Below are 17,158 nucleotides of genomic sequence, written 5' to 3'. Positions count from 1 at the left end.
AATTCTATTGGTTTTCAAAAGCCAATAGGAATTGTCCAGGCTGTCTCTGCCCTGCTGAGCCCGCCAAAAGTCCCATTCTGCAAATGGTGCTGCACCAGTTGAGTAGTCCTCGACTTACGACCGCTGGAGTCGCGGCATTAAAAAGGTTGAGAACCACTGATCTAAGACATCCGCGGGAGCCGATATTGAGAACTCAGCTGTAATCAAGGATTAGTTTCAAGCTATCAAGAAATTGGCTGTAGCCATATTAAGGAATTGCTTTCCTAGCAGAGAGAATATGGTCTTCAGAAAGGGCACAGCGGTGATGTTAGCTGTGTACTGAATATATAGTCAACCACTTGAGGTTCAACCTACCTACGAAAAGTGAAATATACGCACAGAGTTCACAGGCTGACTATCAACTGAGTTTTACAGAGCTTCCGGTTGATAGTTCAGAGATCGGTGCATGTATAGTTCACAATTTGCAGGTATTTTGAATTGTGAATGATTTTCACATGTCCTGAATAAGTTAAGGAGAGGTTTGCAATAGCCTAAGGCTCTGTTTAGCGTCAAAGCAGCTGGAAGTATGTCAGAGAAACAAATTATGGATCCTGTTTAAAAAAAAAATTAAAAACAAACTGCTAGCTTGGATTGTGATCTGAGAAAACCATAAATTAGCCTGTTGTATGAAAAAAACAAAAATGACAGCTCAAATGTGAGCTGCGGCATTTGAAACTGGATGTCTTTGAAACGAAGGTGGGGATAACAAACAAACAAAAAGAAAGAAAAAAGAAAAGAAAACCCCTTATAAAGCAGCAATTCCAATAGTAACAAACATCACATTGAGGTCAGGATAGGAATGTGTGAAAGTCACATGTGTGATAAAGGAAATAAAAATAAGACAGATAGATTATATTGCACTTGAGGCACTATATGGAAACAGGATATGTCATCTTGGAAATTAAATTTGTTTTCTGTTAATGTTTTTGTAATGCACAGAGACCTAAACGGTATCTGAGCAGTGTAAAACCTAATTAAAAACAGCAGTCCACTCAATACTGGCATGAAAGGAAGAGTAAGAAGTACAATAATTATGCAAAAGATCTAACTTGAATTTTTTTTAAAAAAAAAAAAATGAAGGTGGCAATGTTTTCAACACTCTACTTACATGCCTGAGCCATGATTCTGAAAATAAAAAACAAAAAACAACCCTGTGGGCAGAAAATTACGTCCATGTGGAATCCAATCAATTGTCAACACTAATGAAGCGTAAAATAGGTGCCATATTGGTCTTCTCTCTCTCTCTCTGTGTGTGTGTGTGTGTGTGTGTGTGTGTATGTGTCTGTGTGTGGAAATAGTGCTAGAGGGCTTAATCCACCAATCAGTGTTGCTACAGAAACTGTTCTTTGCAGCAGGATCTGCCTAGGGTTCTCTACCAATAAGAGAAATACAATCGCAATACCACGTAGATGGTGCTCTTAAGCCTGATCCTTATTTGGTTTAGAATTCATTCAGCACTTCGCAAATATTACACATGCTATACAGGGATGGGGAAGACTTCCTCTGAGCAAGCAATGTTCTTTCTTCATTCTTAAAAGTGATGCTAAAACAAAAACAAAAAACCACGTGTCCCCCCCTGCAAAATAAAACCCAACCCCTTATTTGTAACGTCGTATACAAAGCTTGAATCTTGTAAACTTGGACCAAGAATTCAAAACAAAACAAAAAACAACCCCCCCCCCAAATTAAGACCTTCTAGCATTTGGTATAAAACAGGCCCCTCCACCCACCCGCCTGCCCCACCCAAAAGGAATTGTATACCTGCCTTCTGACTTCTCAGGGGGAAAAAAAAAAAAAAATCAGAAATTGCATAGGATATACGTTGTGCAAGGTGACCAGCCTTTGAAAGGTATCTGGAATACAAACTAATCCTGCTTATTGTCCAAATCTTGCAAATGGTCAGATATCATCAAATTTGTGTTTTAAGTAGTCTTTCATGACCTTGGCAATTGGTAGTTCGTCAAGAAGTCTGAGGTTTTGAAGGCCTATACACTGGCGGATTTTAATTCGACAGAGATCTTGCAAGTTCCGAGGCTGCCCTAAAAAAAGAGACACAAGCATTAATAACTCATTACCAGGCTGTGGATTAAAAAAAAAAAGAGTAATTGGAAAAAAAAAACAGACAAGAAGCTGCCAAACTGTAAAACAGAACAGTTAGGGGTTTTTTTTTTTTTTTTAGATAAGATAACCTTTATTGTCATTTTTTTTTTACTGTGGGCACAACGGCACACATCAAAAATGAAATTTAATTGCCCGCTCTCAAAGTGAAACACATACATGACACACAGCTAAACATACTATGTACAACATATATATAGACCAGTGGTTCTCAACCTGTGGGTCAGGACCCCTGTGAAATGGCAACCATTTCACAGGGGTCGCCAAACAATGCAGTCCGCCATTTTTTCCCCTTTTCCTTAGCTGTGCTACTCCCTTTTATTCTATTGGCTTTTGAAAGCCAATAGAATAGACTCTCTTGAACAGAGTCTAATTCTATTGGCTTTCAAAAGCCAATAGGAATTGTCCAGGCTATCTCTGCCCTGCTGAGCCCGCCAAAAGTCCCATTCTGCAAACGGTGCTGCATCAGTTGAGTAGTCCTCGACTTACGACCGGTTGGGGGTCGCGGCATTAAAAAAGTTGAGAACCACTGGTATAGACCCACAACCCTACATGTATGTAACAAATAAATATTAACTACTGCCCATCTTGAATATATAACGGAAGGAGGACGCTTGAGAGTTCACAAGGTTAATGCTGTATGGAATGAATCTATGGCTGAATCTGGATGTTCTGCTATGGATACCAAAAGCCCCCTCCTCCCAGAAGGGAACAAGGAAAACAGGTCGTTTTTTTGTCCTAATAGGAAACATTTTACTTTTTAGTTAAGCTATCAGACAGTCCATTACTGGTAAACGCAAATGAGATGGATCCTAGTGCTTCAACCTAAGAAATCATTTTTGTGGGACACCAGAGAGTAAGCCTGAAAGATCCTTCAAAAAATTAGGTGCTGTACAACAGAGCTGTATACACCATAGCTGCACAAAAAACAAATCCACACCAACTGCAAGGCAAAATAAAAAGACATCAAAACACAATTCCCAAGTCAATCTCCATTATAAACACATCCTTCTGACAGTAGTATATGTTCCAATCCCAGATAACTGTTATAAATGTGCAATGTGGAGAAACAAGTGTACACTAGCTTTAGTAACACACCCAAACAAACATTAGAAGTGAAGCATGTGTTGCCTTATGTAGCTTCGGTGCTTGTTTTCGGCATCCAAAAGGACACAATGAACACTTGGAAGAAAATGGGAGGGTGGTGAAGAAGGGCATCTACCCTTAACACTAAATTCCTCAAGGGTGATTATTAAATGTCCTGACATTTCCTCCTGATAATCTGAACAGCATTTCCTGGGAATGTGCTAATAATGGACATTTCCCGTCTTAAGCACCAGTTGCCACATCCATTGCCCCTCGGTGTCTAGAGCACTTACTCATTCTTGGTTGCTTCTGAATGGACGAGCGGGAGGATTATAGACCACACCAGTGAACTTTCTTATAGTCAGTGTAAAATGTTATTAGTAATCTGGCCACAGCAAAGAAAATAAAGAAAGCGATGAATTAAGCGCTGCCTAATGATGAAGAGGTAATGCGGAGAGCTTCTGCTAAATCTGGAAAGAACCGAGTTGGATTAAAGTAGATTAGGTAAAACAATTAAAAGGCTTCCAAAGCTGACACCTTCCATCCAGAAATACAATGGTGTCAAAGTCTTATGAAGCCGACGCTGCTTGCTCCCAGACACATTTTTGAAGCGCACGTTTAAGGAATGCTTTCATTAGTAAACTTTATCCCCAAATTAAAAAAGAAGAATGGTCAGTGCTTATCTACTCCTATTTGGGTACAATGGAAAAGTCCATTCGAGCTACATTAAGTCCCCCCCGCCTTCCCTCGACAAAAGCAATTTTATGTACTTATAGCCATCCTGTGCAAAGGGTGCCTGGCAATCTTATTTCAAAGAGATAAAACGTGGGAGGTCCCCGTGGCAGATCGTTAGCTTTCAACTTTTTTGTGGGCGGAATGGACAGAAGAGGAACACGGTAAGCTGCAGAGATCCATTTTCATACGTGGCCCTGGTGAAGAACTGTATAAAGTTGGAAATTACGGCAGCAGCAGCATTAAAACTGCAGCTGCTTAGCACCGTCCTTCAAAGAATGCCAGAACAGGACACCGGAGTTCAGAAATGTAATCCGTATTAATTGTCAGCTATTATAAAAAGGAATTTTAAAAGCACTTATTAGAATTTATTAGACAGCTAACAGTGAAGACTGTTTTCACAACTAGTGAGAAATTTACTGGCACACATAAGTTTTTATTTATTCAATTAAGTGATTTATCTACCACCAAAATTCCAGTGTGTGTGTGTGTGTGTGTGTGTGTGTGTGTGTGTGTACATATATATATATATATATATTCTTACATAATGCTACAAAGTAATATGATATTAAGAATACAGCAACAGAGGATTTTTAAAAAGAGGCATTTGTAATTTACAATTTTGGCAATAGTGATCTTTCTTGAATTCCCTTCAAATGTGAAATTCACAATATATATAAAATGTGAACTATAATGGGTTATAACTGTAAAAATAACACAAATGCTATCTGAATGTAGAATAGAAAGTAAAGTTTAGATGGTAAAGTTTAAATTTTGTTACTGATTTCAATGTCAATGCTGTAATGCAATGAAAATTTATACTTCAGTTTGATTTGTTAGTCAATTATTAATTGCTAATGTTTGTAATAGGGGTCCAAGTAAAACCCCACTAAACATAATCATATAAAAATGAGATTTTGCAGGTAGAGTTCCAAAGGAGACAGGTGAAATTTTCAGGCAGCTTAAACTATAAGATAATGGTACACACGGTGATATTAGTAAAACATAAGAAATGAGAAAAAAATAAATTTTAGAGAAGAAAATAAAATTAAAACTGAATGGTGCAGTTTTAAAAGTTAGTCTACATTAAGAAAAAAAACAACAACCTAGAGTTATGAGCAGTGATAAGGGTAAAGATGAAAGACAGATTGGAAGAGGCTGAATATTAGAAATTCTAACAAAGGAGAAAAGTTACAGGGTTTTCAACATACAGCGCAAAATTAGCTGACAGATTTAACAAGGATCAAAATTACAAAATGTATGATATTCATTAGTTTAAATTATTAGATTTGCTGAAAGAGAAAGTAGCAATTTTAAGTCTTAATTATCATCAGAAAAAACAATGTATCAGAAGAATAATAAACATTGGCATGTTTGTATTTCACTTCATTACTAAAAAAAAAACAACTGGCTTGCTGACTGATTTAGACTATTTGTATTTATTCAGGCTATTATAAATGGGCTGCAGGATTCTATTGGTTAGTACATTTCAAACAGCATAAGCAAGTATGTGAAATAATTATTTGATATTGTGAAGGAACTAATGAATTCATTTATTATTTTTAATTTTACAAATCAAGTGATTTGCTATTTGTATGTTTTCTTGACATTAAAGACTTAAGATATGAAAATATCTTCATCTTAAAATAAAAGATATGCCCAACCAGTATTGTAATATATATCTATAAACAGACAAATAATTGTGATAAACTTTTATTAATGGATGATAAAAAGAACTGATAAAATCTGATAAAAAATAACTATAATAAACTGCTCAAAAATCCATTTTGTAATATACTCTATTACTTCAAAGAGGAAAAGAAGCAAACTTAGTAGAAAATTACATTAAAAAACTGAAAGGATATGTAAAAGTATTCAGCACAAATGTATAAATGTTATGAAATGTGACTATACCCAAAAAAATCTTAAACATATATCACCTAAAAAAATAAATAAGTGGGAGAAGTTATTAGTTTATATTCTGAAAGGAAGCTAATCTATCCAACATAGCTGAATATTCAGTAAATCTGAAGAAATTACATAGAAATCTACACAATATTATAAGACCTCACATAATTGAAAATTAAGTCATGCTACAAATCATTCTTAAAAATTCTACATTTCCTACTTTTTTCTAAAAGAATGTCCCACTAATTTAAAATGTGACTGAGACTTTGTCAGGGTTTGTCAGTTTTGCCACAAATTCCTTATCAATCATTAATTTTAGAGTGGAAGATTTGTGAGAAAAATATTGTTTTAAAAAAATCAATTTAAAAAATTGTATTGTCCAATACCAGCACCTCTAAGCTATCGGTATTCCTCATAAGGAAGTAGTTTTACGACACAGGCAACCGTGTTTGTGGGAAAATGTAATAATGTAATTGGAAAATAATACTTGCTCATATACAGGAAGAAACATACATAGGGCTAGAAAATTAAATACTGTAATGCCAATATTAAGATTTTGAGAAATGAGTTGTCTCTGTTTTTAAGGGGTCAAAAAGATTTCTGATAGGTCAGAATAGATGCACAGAATGTACTTAAAAATATAACTCTGTCCCATTCCTTAAGTAATTGGCAAACATAATATACAGTACACTAAATCTGCAAGAATTTCTACAAATGGCTATTTATCTTTAGATCAAGCATGAAACCAGATAGCTTTAGTTTCTTTTACTATTTGTGTTTTCATGAGACCAGTAATAATAGGGTTTGCAGAACATTAATAAAAGTGTTGTTAAAAACAAGAGGCTGATTAGACTACTGTGTACGGTCAGCACAATAACAGAAAAAAGAAATTTTGATCGATTGACAAGAGGTTGAACAAATATTTTTGAACATAAACATTTAATTCTTCCAAATCCAGATGGGTAAGAATCAAGATTTTTTAAAAAATTGAACAAAGCTAAATTAATTGGAGACAAAGTAGCAGCCCTAAATTGCAGAACTAAGATGTGAGTAACAGTAGCACTTATCACTCTTAAATTTCCTTTATGCTTGCACTATCAAAAAGGAAACAGTTACTGAGAAATTAATTGCCCTTTTGTTTGTCTGTTTTTTATTAATTATTCTCTACTTGGAATTATCTCCCTTCTTAGATTTGTAGCAAATAAAATCAGTTCCCTAGCTGATCATTGCTCTATTCAGTATGAAGCATGTCTGCTTTGCAGAAACATTTCAACAGAAGCTTACGTTAACTCTTGCACAAAACACATAAGGGAACTATGTGCACCAAGGTAGTTATTGCTATGCCAACTGGTCCATAATTGGGAAGGCTCAGATTCCTTACTTAACCTCAAAGCTAAGTCATTTTCTCCTAAATCAGTGTCTTTTACAGTACTTCTTAAGGTTTAATAAGGATGAAAGGAGGAGGAGGAGAAATGGTATGTGTCTGCCTCCAACTTCCTCGGACAAAGTAATATTAAAAATTTCATACAAAGATATAATGGATTGGATTAGTATTTCTAGAATGTACATTGTACGATTAAATTCACAACTTCGGCAACTTGTGCAAAATGCTGGAAATCCCACTGATATCTGTATGCATATATTTAAACCAAAATGCAAACATCTAGATGTATATTTTAGGCTAAAATTCAGGTGATAGTAAAATAAAATCTTACACCGTTTCTTTTAATTTTACATTTAAATTTTAAAATGTGTGAATGCATCCATGGGTCACCTTCAGTATGACTATTTGTGATTTTATGTGGAATTTAGCAGTTCAGCAAAAGATTCTAGACTAACAAGGGGGGGGGGAGAAATCTGAAGCTGTTAATTTCGGTGTTTATAGGTTTTCTTTTACCAAGACATTGTACAAATTAATTCTAATCTTGTAAACTACAAAAGCAAAACCAGACAAATCCCCACTCAAAATAAGAAATAAAACAAAAAAACTTTAGTGTTTTTATTGTTGTTTTCTTCATATCCAGCAATCTGCAAAATTTTAAAGTGAGTTCTAGTATACTATACTGGATTTCTTCCCCCTCCCCCCCCCCAAAAAAAATAAGACATCAACTTTTACTTGTTTCTTCATGCTTGCATAACAAAAACACTTAGCATAGCATAACATGGAGTCTTCTTACAGGATGGCAACAGAATAAATTGACAATTCAGGACACAAGCATCTGAAACTCTTCTGCTCGTGATAGGCATCTCCAAAACCTAATTTCAAAAGTTAAATTGTCTATTAGGGAGATAACAGGAATTAAGAGTATCGAACCAAAATATTTATATCATTTCACATACTAATAATTGTATTTATTTTCTTTCCTTGATCTGGACTGCTCCTTCATAAACCCACCATTATTTTAATTGTAGAAAACTAACCATTAAAAATCATATATCTCTCTAATTGCCATATTAGTTGGGAAAATTGCCTGCTGTGGCTTTTCAATATAATAAAGCTTTTTATTAGAAAATTATCCTATTCCCAGGCATATTACTTCAGCAAGGAAAGCAAGTATTTAATTTCAAAAACGTATCAAAGCCTCATTGAAAATGTTTTAAAATCATAAACAATTGTAGTACATTTGCTCTCTGCTATGACAGTTATCTTAATTAAGATAATTTTCCACTTATCTTAAGATTGGCCATTCAGATAGCCACAAAGTTAGGCAAAACAAAAATGTTTTGGAGCTTAGAAGAAACCACAGTGCAATGTAACTGCATAAGGATTCAGAAGCATAAGCATTTCATGAGGCTAATTTTCCTTTTAAAAGGAATATACGGATATGGTACATTTAAGATTGTTTTCTTCCATGGAAAAGATGCTCAGTTTATGTTGCTTTTTGTTTTATTTTAAAGAGCAGTTGATCTATTGTGCTCTTTTGATTTTTCACGATTGTCAACAAAGAGAAAAGACACTGTGGCACACAACCAGAAAGGCAAGCAACAGCTTTTAGGTTTGAATTATGTTCCATTATTCCTAAACACTCGTAGAATTTATCCTAAATAGTTAAGGATAAACACTTAAAAACCCTCAGGCACATACATAGCCCGCATCCCTACTTTCCTTTTCTCGTGCACAAATATTAAAATAAATATTAAATATGTCATGCACAAACATAAAGATGAAAAAGAGATAGGATTTCTTCATATTTTTTAAAGCGCCACCCCTGTGATACGACGAGGGTACTGCAATGCCACACCAGCAATACCCATGGAACATTCATGAATAATATACTTGATTTCAGCTATGCTATCTAACTTATTCCACAACACACAAAGATCTATCAGAACTGGGGGAAATTCCGATGGCATGGCAATTAGCGGGAGCTCTTTTTTGAGAGAATGCAGTTACCACTGGGGGGGGGAGGAGGTGTCTTTAAGGGCCTAGAAAACCCTCTCCAGTCACCTAGAACAGGGGTCACCAACCTCCGGTCCATGGAGCGGTACCGGGCCACGGCAGGCCAGCAACTGGTCCGCACAAACAAGCAAAACCCCATCCGCGGGATGCAGATAGCATACAAAACCACGCCCCCTCCGGTCCGCGGAAAAACCTCTCTCTACGGAACCGGTCCCTGGTGCCCCAAAGGTTGGGGACCTCTGACCGAGAGCTCAAGGTGGTGAAGCAAACAATTGGAGACAGGGGACTGAAGTTGAGGGGTGAGGAAAAAGTAACAAGGCCAAGGATGAGATACATCAGATGAAGAATGAATATATATTTAGAAGTCCCAACTCCCCGGTAATACATGTTTTTGCTCTGATGTACACTTATTGTTTGTTTTCCAGAGTATTGCCTATTTTCTTTCCGTAAGATAGAGGGGATAGTATTAAGACAGTGGCAATTGCTGGGGGGGGGGGTGGTTGAGAGAAGAGACTATGCCTCCCCTCTGCCTCCCATTTAATTTTGGGAGCAAATTACCTTTCCTTGATGACTAGAAGCCCCTGCTTCCATTTGGGGCAGTTGCATGAATTTTAAAATACTGCCAAAGACACCCCCCACCCAAAAATTAAGACTGCCGGCCTTATATAGGGCATATGTCTAGGTAATGAATGCTTTTTGATAGGTGTCTAAGAATTCAACCTCAAACCCAGCTTCAGTGATCTGCAGCTGGATATGACCGATTTAGAATTGGATCCAACTTCCTGTTATATAAAAGCCTCTTTACTGCCAACCCTTTTTTACTTCACTTAAATGCTACCCTAAGAAAACTACAGCTTAGCCGGGTCCTTTGCGCTGTGTTCAAGTCCACTGCTCCATTTACAATTTGTACACCTGATCTTTCCACTTTTATACCTTTGCAGTACCCAAAGACAGCCAGAGGTTTTAAGTCCCTTGAAACAGGGCACTTCGGAGGAGGAGGAGGAGAGTTGGTGGGATTGTCAGGGGATAAACACACAAAAGCATTACGGCAATATCAAAGAAGCCAGCTGAACAAAAACCCTGGTTATATTCTTGAGGCGAACATGCAAGCTTTGAAAATGTGCCTGCAATATGATAGTCAGGGAGTTTGCTTTGACTAACAGTCACCCACCCCAACATACTACATGCCATTCTGAAAGCTTAGCTTCCAATTTCCATGCCCAAGAGAAGCTAAGATGTCACTTTTCTGAAAACGTCTGATCCATCTCCAACATATATAAAAGCCTGTCCCACTCACAAAATATGATTTATTTTAAAGCTGAGATTTGAATATCAGCTAACAAGAGGATATAGTCCACAGATTCTGCAATGCTCAGTTGGAAAAAAAAAACCTGTAATAGATTCAGAACTTGAAGGCTGAACTACATAATCATCCCACACTAGAATTACAAAGCAAGATAAATTCACAAACTTTGACTGAAGAAGGGGATTCTTAATGTAACATTAAGCTACTGAATAGTTCTTATTAAAGGAAATGGCCTTGCAGCTAGAGGTAAATCTAGCAACTGACTACAGAATTATATTTTATGATGGTCTTGGTTTCAAAGCATTGAAATTATGCTGAAATAAAACCTGTAGAATGACTTAAAGAAACAGCACATTTTCAAAGTCATGAATAGCTTCTTTTGATTGTAAGCAAAAGATCTCCTTTTGTAATAACAAAACAAAACCCTTCCAATTATTCAAAAAAGCTTAGCATTTCCATCTGCCAAGCACTACCTCATTTTATATTTTAATTGTGATTCCTATGTGTATATAAAAGTGGAGATTATATACTCATGAACCTGAAGAGAAATATCAGCAAACTATATGTCTGCCGGAAACCAACAGACTGGTTGGGGAGAAGAGTTTTACACAACTGGTGACTAATAGCTGGTAGATTTTAGACGTGAACTAAAAGCCACTGCCTGATATTAAGTCTTAACATCATACATAGTCAGAGCTAAGGAATCTCTATAAATGGCATTTGTTAATGTTAAAGCAGCTCTTAGTTTGATATCCTAAGAAGACGATGGAAGAAACTGGAGAATTCCAAAATAATTGTCTATCTCTACCCACGTAGAGTCTGGGTGATAAGACTTCAGTATACTCCAGAAAGCCACAAGTCCACCTTGAATTCTGTTGACCCTTATCTACTGCCAATTTTTTTTGACCATTAATGATTCAGATTCTTACAGAGAGCTCTGGCATACAATAAACCTACATTCATTCGAATTGCCTGGACTCCTGATTTCCTGCGCTTGACCATGCCATTATCCAAATACTTGGGGAAAATGACATTTATTCCGCACAATACTTTGAATGTTCGAAGCTAAGATAATGGTGCAGCTCTTAAATGGTGGTTAAGCATTAGGTTTATGATCCCGCACAGACTGCCAAAAAAACAGAAAGACCGAATAATCAACTTTAGCTGTGCCCAAGTATAATATACTTAATGCTGCTTTCCATTTAGAAATGTTATTAGAAACATTTGACTGTTTTAATCTTTTTCATAAAACTAGGGTTTTGCCATTGTTGGGTTAACTCCATCTGTTCTGGAAAGTATCTTTAAAACTAATTTAGAGAACGATGCATTGAAAAAAAAAAGATTAAAGAAGGCCAAGGAAGTGATTAAAGAAAGTGAGTGAAATCTCAAAAAGCACCTCTTTATTAGGTGCTAACAAAAGTTTCAAGCTGGTAGCTCATTTTATGTAACTCACTATCTCAGCGATTAGCCCAGGGGTCTTCAAACTTGGCTCTTTTATGACTTGTGGACTTCAGCTCCCAGAATTCTTCAGCCAGGAAGTCTACAAGTCATAAAAGAGCCAAATTTGAAGACTCCTGTTCTAGCCAGACTTAACCACTCTGTTATTGATCATTTTAGCAACAAGATATCACCGGAAAGAGGATATTTTATGAAATAATTTGTTGTTGGGGGGATTCTCAGCAAAGTGCCAGAACAGTTGAAGACAGTGTGCAAATGCAAAAAGAGTGTAGTAACTGGATAAAATTATATGGTAAACAAATTAAGCACGTGAGGTTCAAATTCAAGGAGTCAGCTGAACAAAATATGAGAGATGTGAGCTTTTAATTAGTTTTAGGAATTTATGGGAGCCTAATGATGGCACTGTGTTCTAATTATTAAAAAAAATTACAGGTAGTCCCTGACTCAAGACACCATTGAGCCCCAAATTTCTGTTACTAAGTGAAAACATTGTTAGATGAATTTTGCTCTGCATTATGCCCTTTCTTGCTACAGTTGTTAAGTGAATCATTGCAGTTGTTAAGTTGATAACACGGTTGTTGAGTGAATCTGGCTTTCCCATTGACTTTGTTTGTCACAAGGTTGCAAAAGATGATCACATGATTCCGGGACACTGCAACTGTCGTAAGTATGAGTCAGTTGCCAAGCAAATGAATTTTGATCAGGTGGATGCCACAACAGCCGTGTGAAAAACAATCATAAATCACTTTTTTCAGTCCCTTTGTAACTTCAAACGGTCGCTAAATTAACTGTTGTAAGACAAGGACTATCTGTACAACAAAGTCAGAAGTGTACACATCACTATCTGTTAGACACAGCAGAACAGATTTAGACACTAGAAAATCTGTTTCAGTTTTTTAAAAAGGTGCAGCAAAAAACAAACAAACAAGCCCAACCTAATACAAAAGACAGAATGGTGCTGAATATCAAATCAGTAAATTCTGGAGAAATAGGAAGAAAAACTGCAGAAAAAAATATTTGAGCAAATTTATCCACAGAACAGAAAGTGTACATCCTAAAAATGTGTTACCAATCATGTTCAATTTTTGTGTGTGTGCGTGAGAAAACAGCATCTAGTCCCCAAATTATTTCTTTCCAAATCCCAAAGATTAAAATAGCCAGGAAAAGGCACTGTTTAGTTGAAAACAAAGGGGGAAAATGCTTCAAGTTTCTAAATTAAAAGTGAATGCATGGTTTCAATGAACCACAAGAAGATCTTTCCAATCTGGCATTTTCCAGATTTGTTGAGTAAAATTCCTAGAACTTTCAATCAGCACAAATGGAAACATGCTGCGTTTCCTCCCAAAATATTTCTTAAATGCTGCGTTCAAATATGTATTCATTCCCTAGAGCAAAGTTGCATGCATATTCAACAATCTGTTTTCTCATATTAGAAAAAAATGCAAAATGATTTGGAACTTTTATAGCATTAATAGCAATTAAGTACACGTGGTGCCAACCAGACATCCTACAAATGTCATTTTGTACACATGGTTTCATTTTTCTCCTGTATTTTTAACAGAAGGAAAACTTTTAACAAAAATCTCTACGAGATGCTCATTAAATAATTTTAAACTACTAAAAACACAGGGAGAGTGTGAGTAATGTATCATGCTAACATGATTTTTAGAAGTAGCAAAAATTGGCTTCTTTGTGCATAAAAGAGGTGGGCTACATTGTTCCTTTCTTACCTGACATAACTAGGTTTATAAATTTACCTCTATCAGTAAACACTGTAAAAGACAAGCTTGGGGAAGGAATGAGAAAATGAAGAATATTCAGGAGAAGCTTGCAGCTTGTTCAGCTACTAAAACAATGCCTGATTTTACATTTGTGTTAGCAAGATTTTTGTCTCTGAAATCAATTCACCTAAGTGATCAACCTAGAAGTAAGGAGAAATTTTCTGACAGTGAGAACAATTAACCAGTGGAACAGCCTGCCTCCAGAAGTTGTGAATGCTCCAACACTGGAAGTTTTTAAGAAGAGACTGGACAGCCGTTTGTCTGAAATAGTGTAAGGTGTCCTGCCTGAGCAGGGGGTTGGACTAGATGACCTCAAAGGTCCCTTCCAACATTATTATTATTATTATTATTATTATTATTATTATTATTATTATTATTATTATTATTATATCAAATGGATACTGATTATTTGGATGTAACATTCTCAAACTGAACAAAACCTATTTTATAACCTTTTTTCTGAAGTCATCTAATTTGGCCATGTTCAACAAAGTCTGGAGATGTGGGACAAACTGCTTGACACTTTCTTCGGCAAGACACAAGGGTGGCGTCATTGCACAACGTATATGATCACAGTGCTGACTGGAAGGATCTGGTCTGGTTACAGAAGATCTGGCCCTGCAGCTTCTCCTCCGTTTTTCATCATGCTCTCTTTCCGATGGGACCAACCGCTTCAACAGGTCGAAAGGCAGAAACCGTGAATTAAAGAGGAGTCTGAGCCTGCTGGAAAGGAAATCCCCACAAAAATCTGGATTGACACCCACCGTTCTGTTAAGACAGGTAGTCCTCAACTTGCAACTTTCATTTCGTGAACGATCAAGGTTAAAACGGCACTGAAAAAAAGGACTTATGACCATGGGTCACCTTTCCAACCGCTGCCACGTGATCAGAATTCGGGCACTTGGCTACTGGCGTGTCTTGATGACCGCCGCAGGCGTCCCACAGTCACGTGATCCCCTTTTGCGACTTTAGGACAAGCAAAGTCAATGGGGGAAACCAGATTCACTTAACAATCGTGTTACTAACTTAGCAACTGCAGTGATTCGCTTAACAAAAAAAAGTCATAAAATTGGGAAAAACTTACTTAAGCCATGTCTTGCTTAGCAAAAAGAAATGTTGGCCTCAGCTGTGGTTGCAAGTTGAGGACTACTTGCAACTGCCAATTAGGGAAATTAAGGGAATTAAGGGAAAAAAAAGGGAATTAAGCTATTTTCCAAAGCACCTGAAGGCGGACAAGAACCAACGGGTGGAAACTAATCAAGGAGAGAAGCAACCTAGAACTAAGGAGAAACTTCCTGACAGTGAGAACAATTAATCAGTGGAACAGCTTGCCTCCAGAAGCAGTAAATGCTCCAACACTGGAAGTTTTTAAGAAGAGACTGGACAGCCACTTGTCCGAAATGGTGTAGGGTTTCCTGCCCGAGCAGGGGGTTGGACTAGATGACCTCCAAGGTTCCTTCCAACTTTACTAATATGAACCCCCGCCTCCAACCTAGAGCAAATGTTGGCAAGAGATTTCCCGTATACATACTTGTTACTTCCTGCAAGAAATCCAAACAAGGCCGGCTACTTCCAGATATACTGATTGAAACCGCCAAGGGAGTCTGTCCTTCATAGTTCCTTGTGTTGGTATCCGCCCCGTAATTGTACAACATCTGCGCGCAGAGGACGTCGTCCCTAAGAGCAGACAAGTGCAACGGCGTCTGTCCGTCTTCTAAACGCCCCAAGTTCGTATCCGCTCCTCTCTGGAGGAACATCCGGCAATAAGTGTGATTGCTTTTGATCACGGCATAGCGTAACAGGAAGCCATTCTGAATGTCAATGTTGGCGTTGTGATCGAGGAGGATTTTGACACAACTGGACCGTTCGCGGATAATGGCGAGCTGAAGTGGTGTGGTTCCCTTGTCGCTAAGCGGATCAACTTCAGCCTTGAACTCCAGCAAGAGTCGGACAAAGGAGTCTCTTCCATAATGAGCCGCCACATGAAGGGGAGTCCAACCATCGTTGCTCTTTGCGTTAATAATATCGACACGATAGTCTGATTCCAGCATGAGGCGTGCAATCCGGGCTCGGCCGTGCATAGCTGCATAGTGTAGAGCAGTGAAGCCGCCAATCAGGTCTTTCACTGTAGGATCCGCTGGAGTTTTAAAAAGTGCAAGAAGTTAAGTGTCAGTAAAAGCGTATAAGAAAAGCAATTCAAAATAGAACTCCCCCCCCCACAAGGTTAATCTATAAATTCATCTTTCCAAACAGACGTGACGTGCCACAAATGCTAGCACTTTTAAGACCTGGGAAATTATTGCCATCCATTATTGTTATTTTTTTATATACTTCTTTCCAACTGAAACCAAAGGTTTTGAAAGTTTGCATTTTTCAGTTTCGAAAGATTAAAATGTTTAAAGTGTTAAATCCTTGGTGCCTATAAAGCAATTTCCAATATGCATCTTCCAAGTTAAGCAACATTGTGCATATTGGAAATTGCTTTATAGGCACCAACGGATTTAAGACTGGGGTCTTCAAACTTGGCCCTTTTATGACTTGTGGACTTCAACTCCCAGGATTCCTCAGCCAGCCAGAATTCTGGGAGTTGAAGTTCACAAGTCATAAAAGGGCCAAGTTTGAAGACCCTTGTTTTAGGGGGTTAATACTGTATAAGGTAAAGAAAGCCCTCTGTAATCTATGCAATTGCAACACATGTAAGCTATATGTGAGTTCAGATCGTCTCGATAAAGGCTGTCTTCTATAAAATGAAAATCACCTAGTGTTGCCGTTTCACAAAATGTTATGCTTTGCAAGAATGCAATCATCCAATTTTGAAGACGGGAAAGCAGGATAGGGCAAAATGTCAACATTTCAAGAGCAACAGCTAAGTATTCCTTCCCACACGGAAATCTGGATTCATGAAATATTTTAAAAATTACCAGATGTATAGACCTAATACCATCCTGTCACGTGTAAATGGCTAACGCTATTTATATGGTACCTGGCACTCAATTTTTCCCACTTCTGCTCATGTTATTTGAACATAAAAAGTGATATAAAACCTTGGCCAGGACAGTATGTGGACATAATCATGCAATATTACAGAAATCTCAACCATGAATACCGTTTTAGGTGGAAAGGCAGGATATCATTAAACAAGCGAACTCCTGTTTAATGGAACATTTTATTTGAAATATTCTCTATTTCAGCAAGTGGTTAAAATTGCTTTCCAGATAGTGAGAAATATTAAAATCACAACCCTATTTTATAGCCAAAGAAAATAACTTACATTAACAATTTTTGTACAGACTAACTGTGAACTGGAATTCATCTTGTTTAAAAGCTTTC

At 37.1% G+C, this 17,158-nt stretch overlaps 1 protein-coding gene across 3 annotated transcripts in view; it reads right to left on the bottom strand.

The window, feature by feature from the left end:
* Positions 1-42: 42 nt before the first annotated feature.
* Positions 43-17,158, bottom strand: part of ASB7 (ankyrin repeat and SOCS box containing 7) — a 31,093-nt gene continuing 13,977 nt past the window's right edge. For 2 of the 3 annotated variants that reach the window (XM_039359023.1, XM_039359022.1), the window contains 2 exons: positions 15,360-15,965; positions 43-2,078 (listed from right to left, as the gene is read on the bottom strand). In XM_039359023.1, the coding sequence (XP_039214957.1) occupies positions 1,939-2,078; positions 15,360-15,965 (746 nt within the window). In that variant the 3' untranslated portion in view covers positions 43-1,938. Of the gene's footprint in view, positions 2,079-7,978; positions 8,140-15,359; positions 15,966-17,158 lie in introns of those variants that run through there. The other variant, XM_039359024.1, reaches the window with a different exon arrangement.

Source organism: Crotalus tigris, unplaced genomic scaffold (genome assembly GCF_016545835.1).
Source record: "Crotalus tigris isolate CLP2741 ecotype Arizona unplaced genomic scaffold, ASM1654583v1 scf7180000019068.10715455, whole genome shotgun sequence".
Taxonomy (NCBI): Eukaryota; Metazoa; Chordata; class Lepidosauria; order Squamata; family Viperidae; genus Crotalus; species Crotalus tigris.
This window is presented reverse-complemented; position numbering and strand designations above follow the sequence as displayed.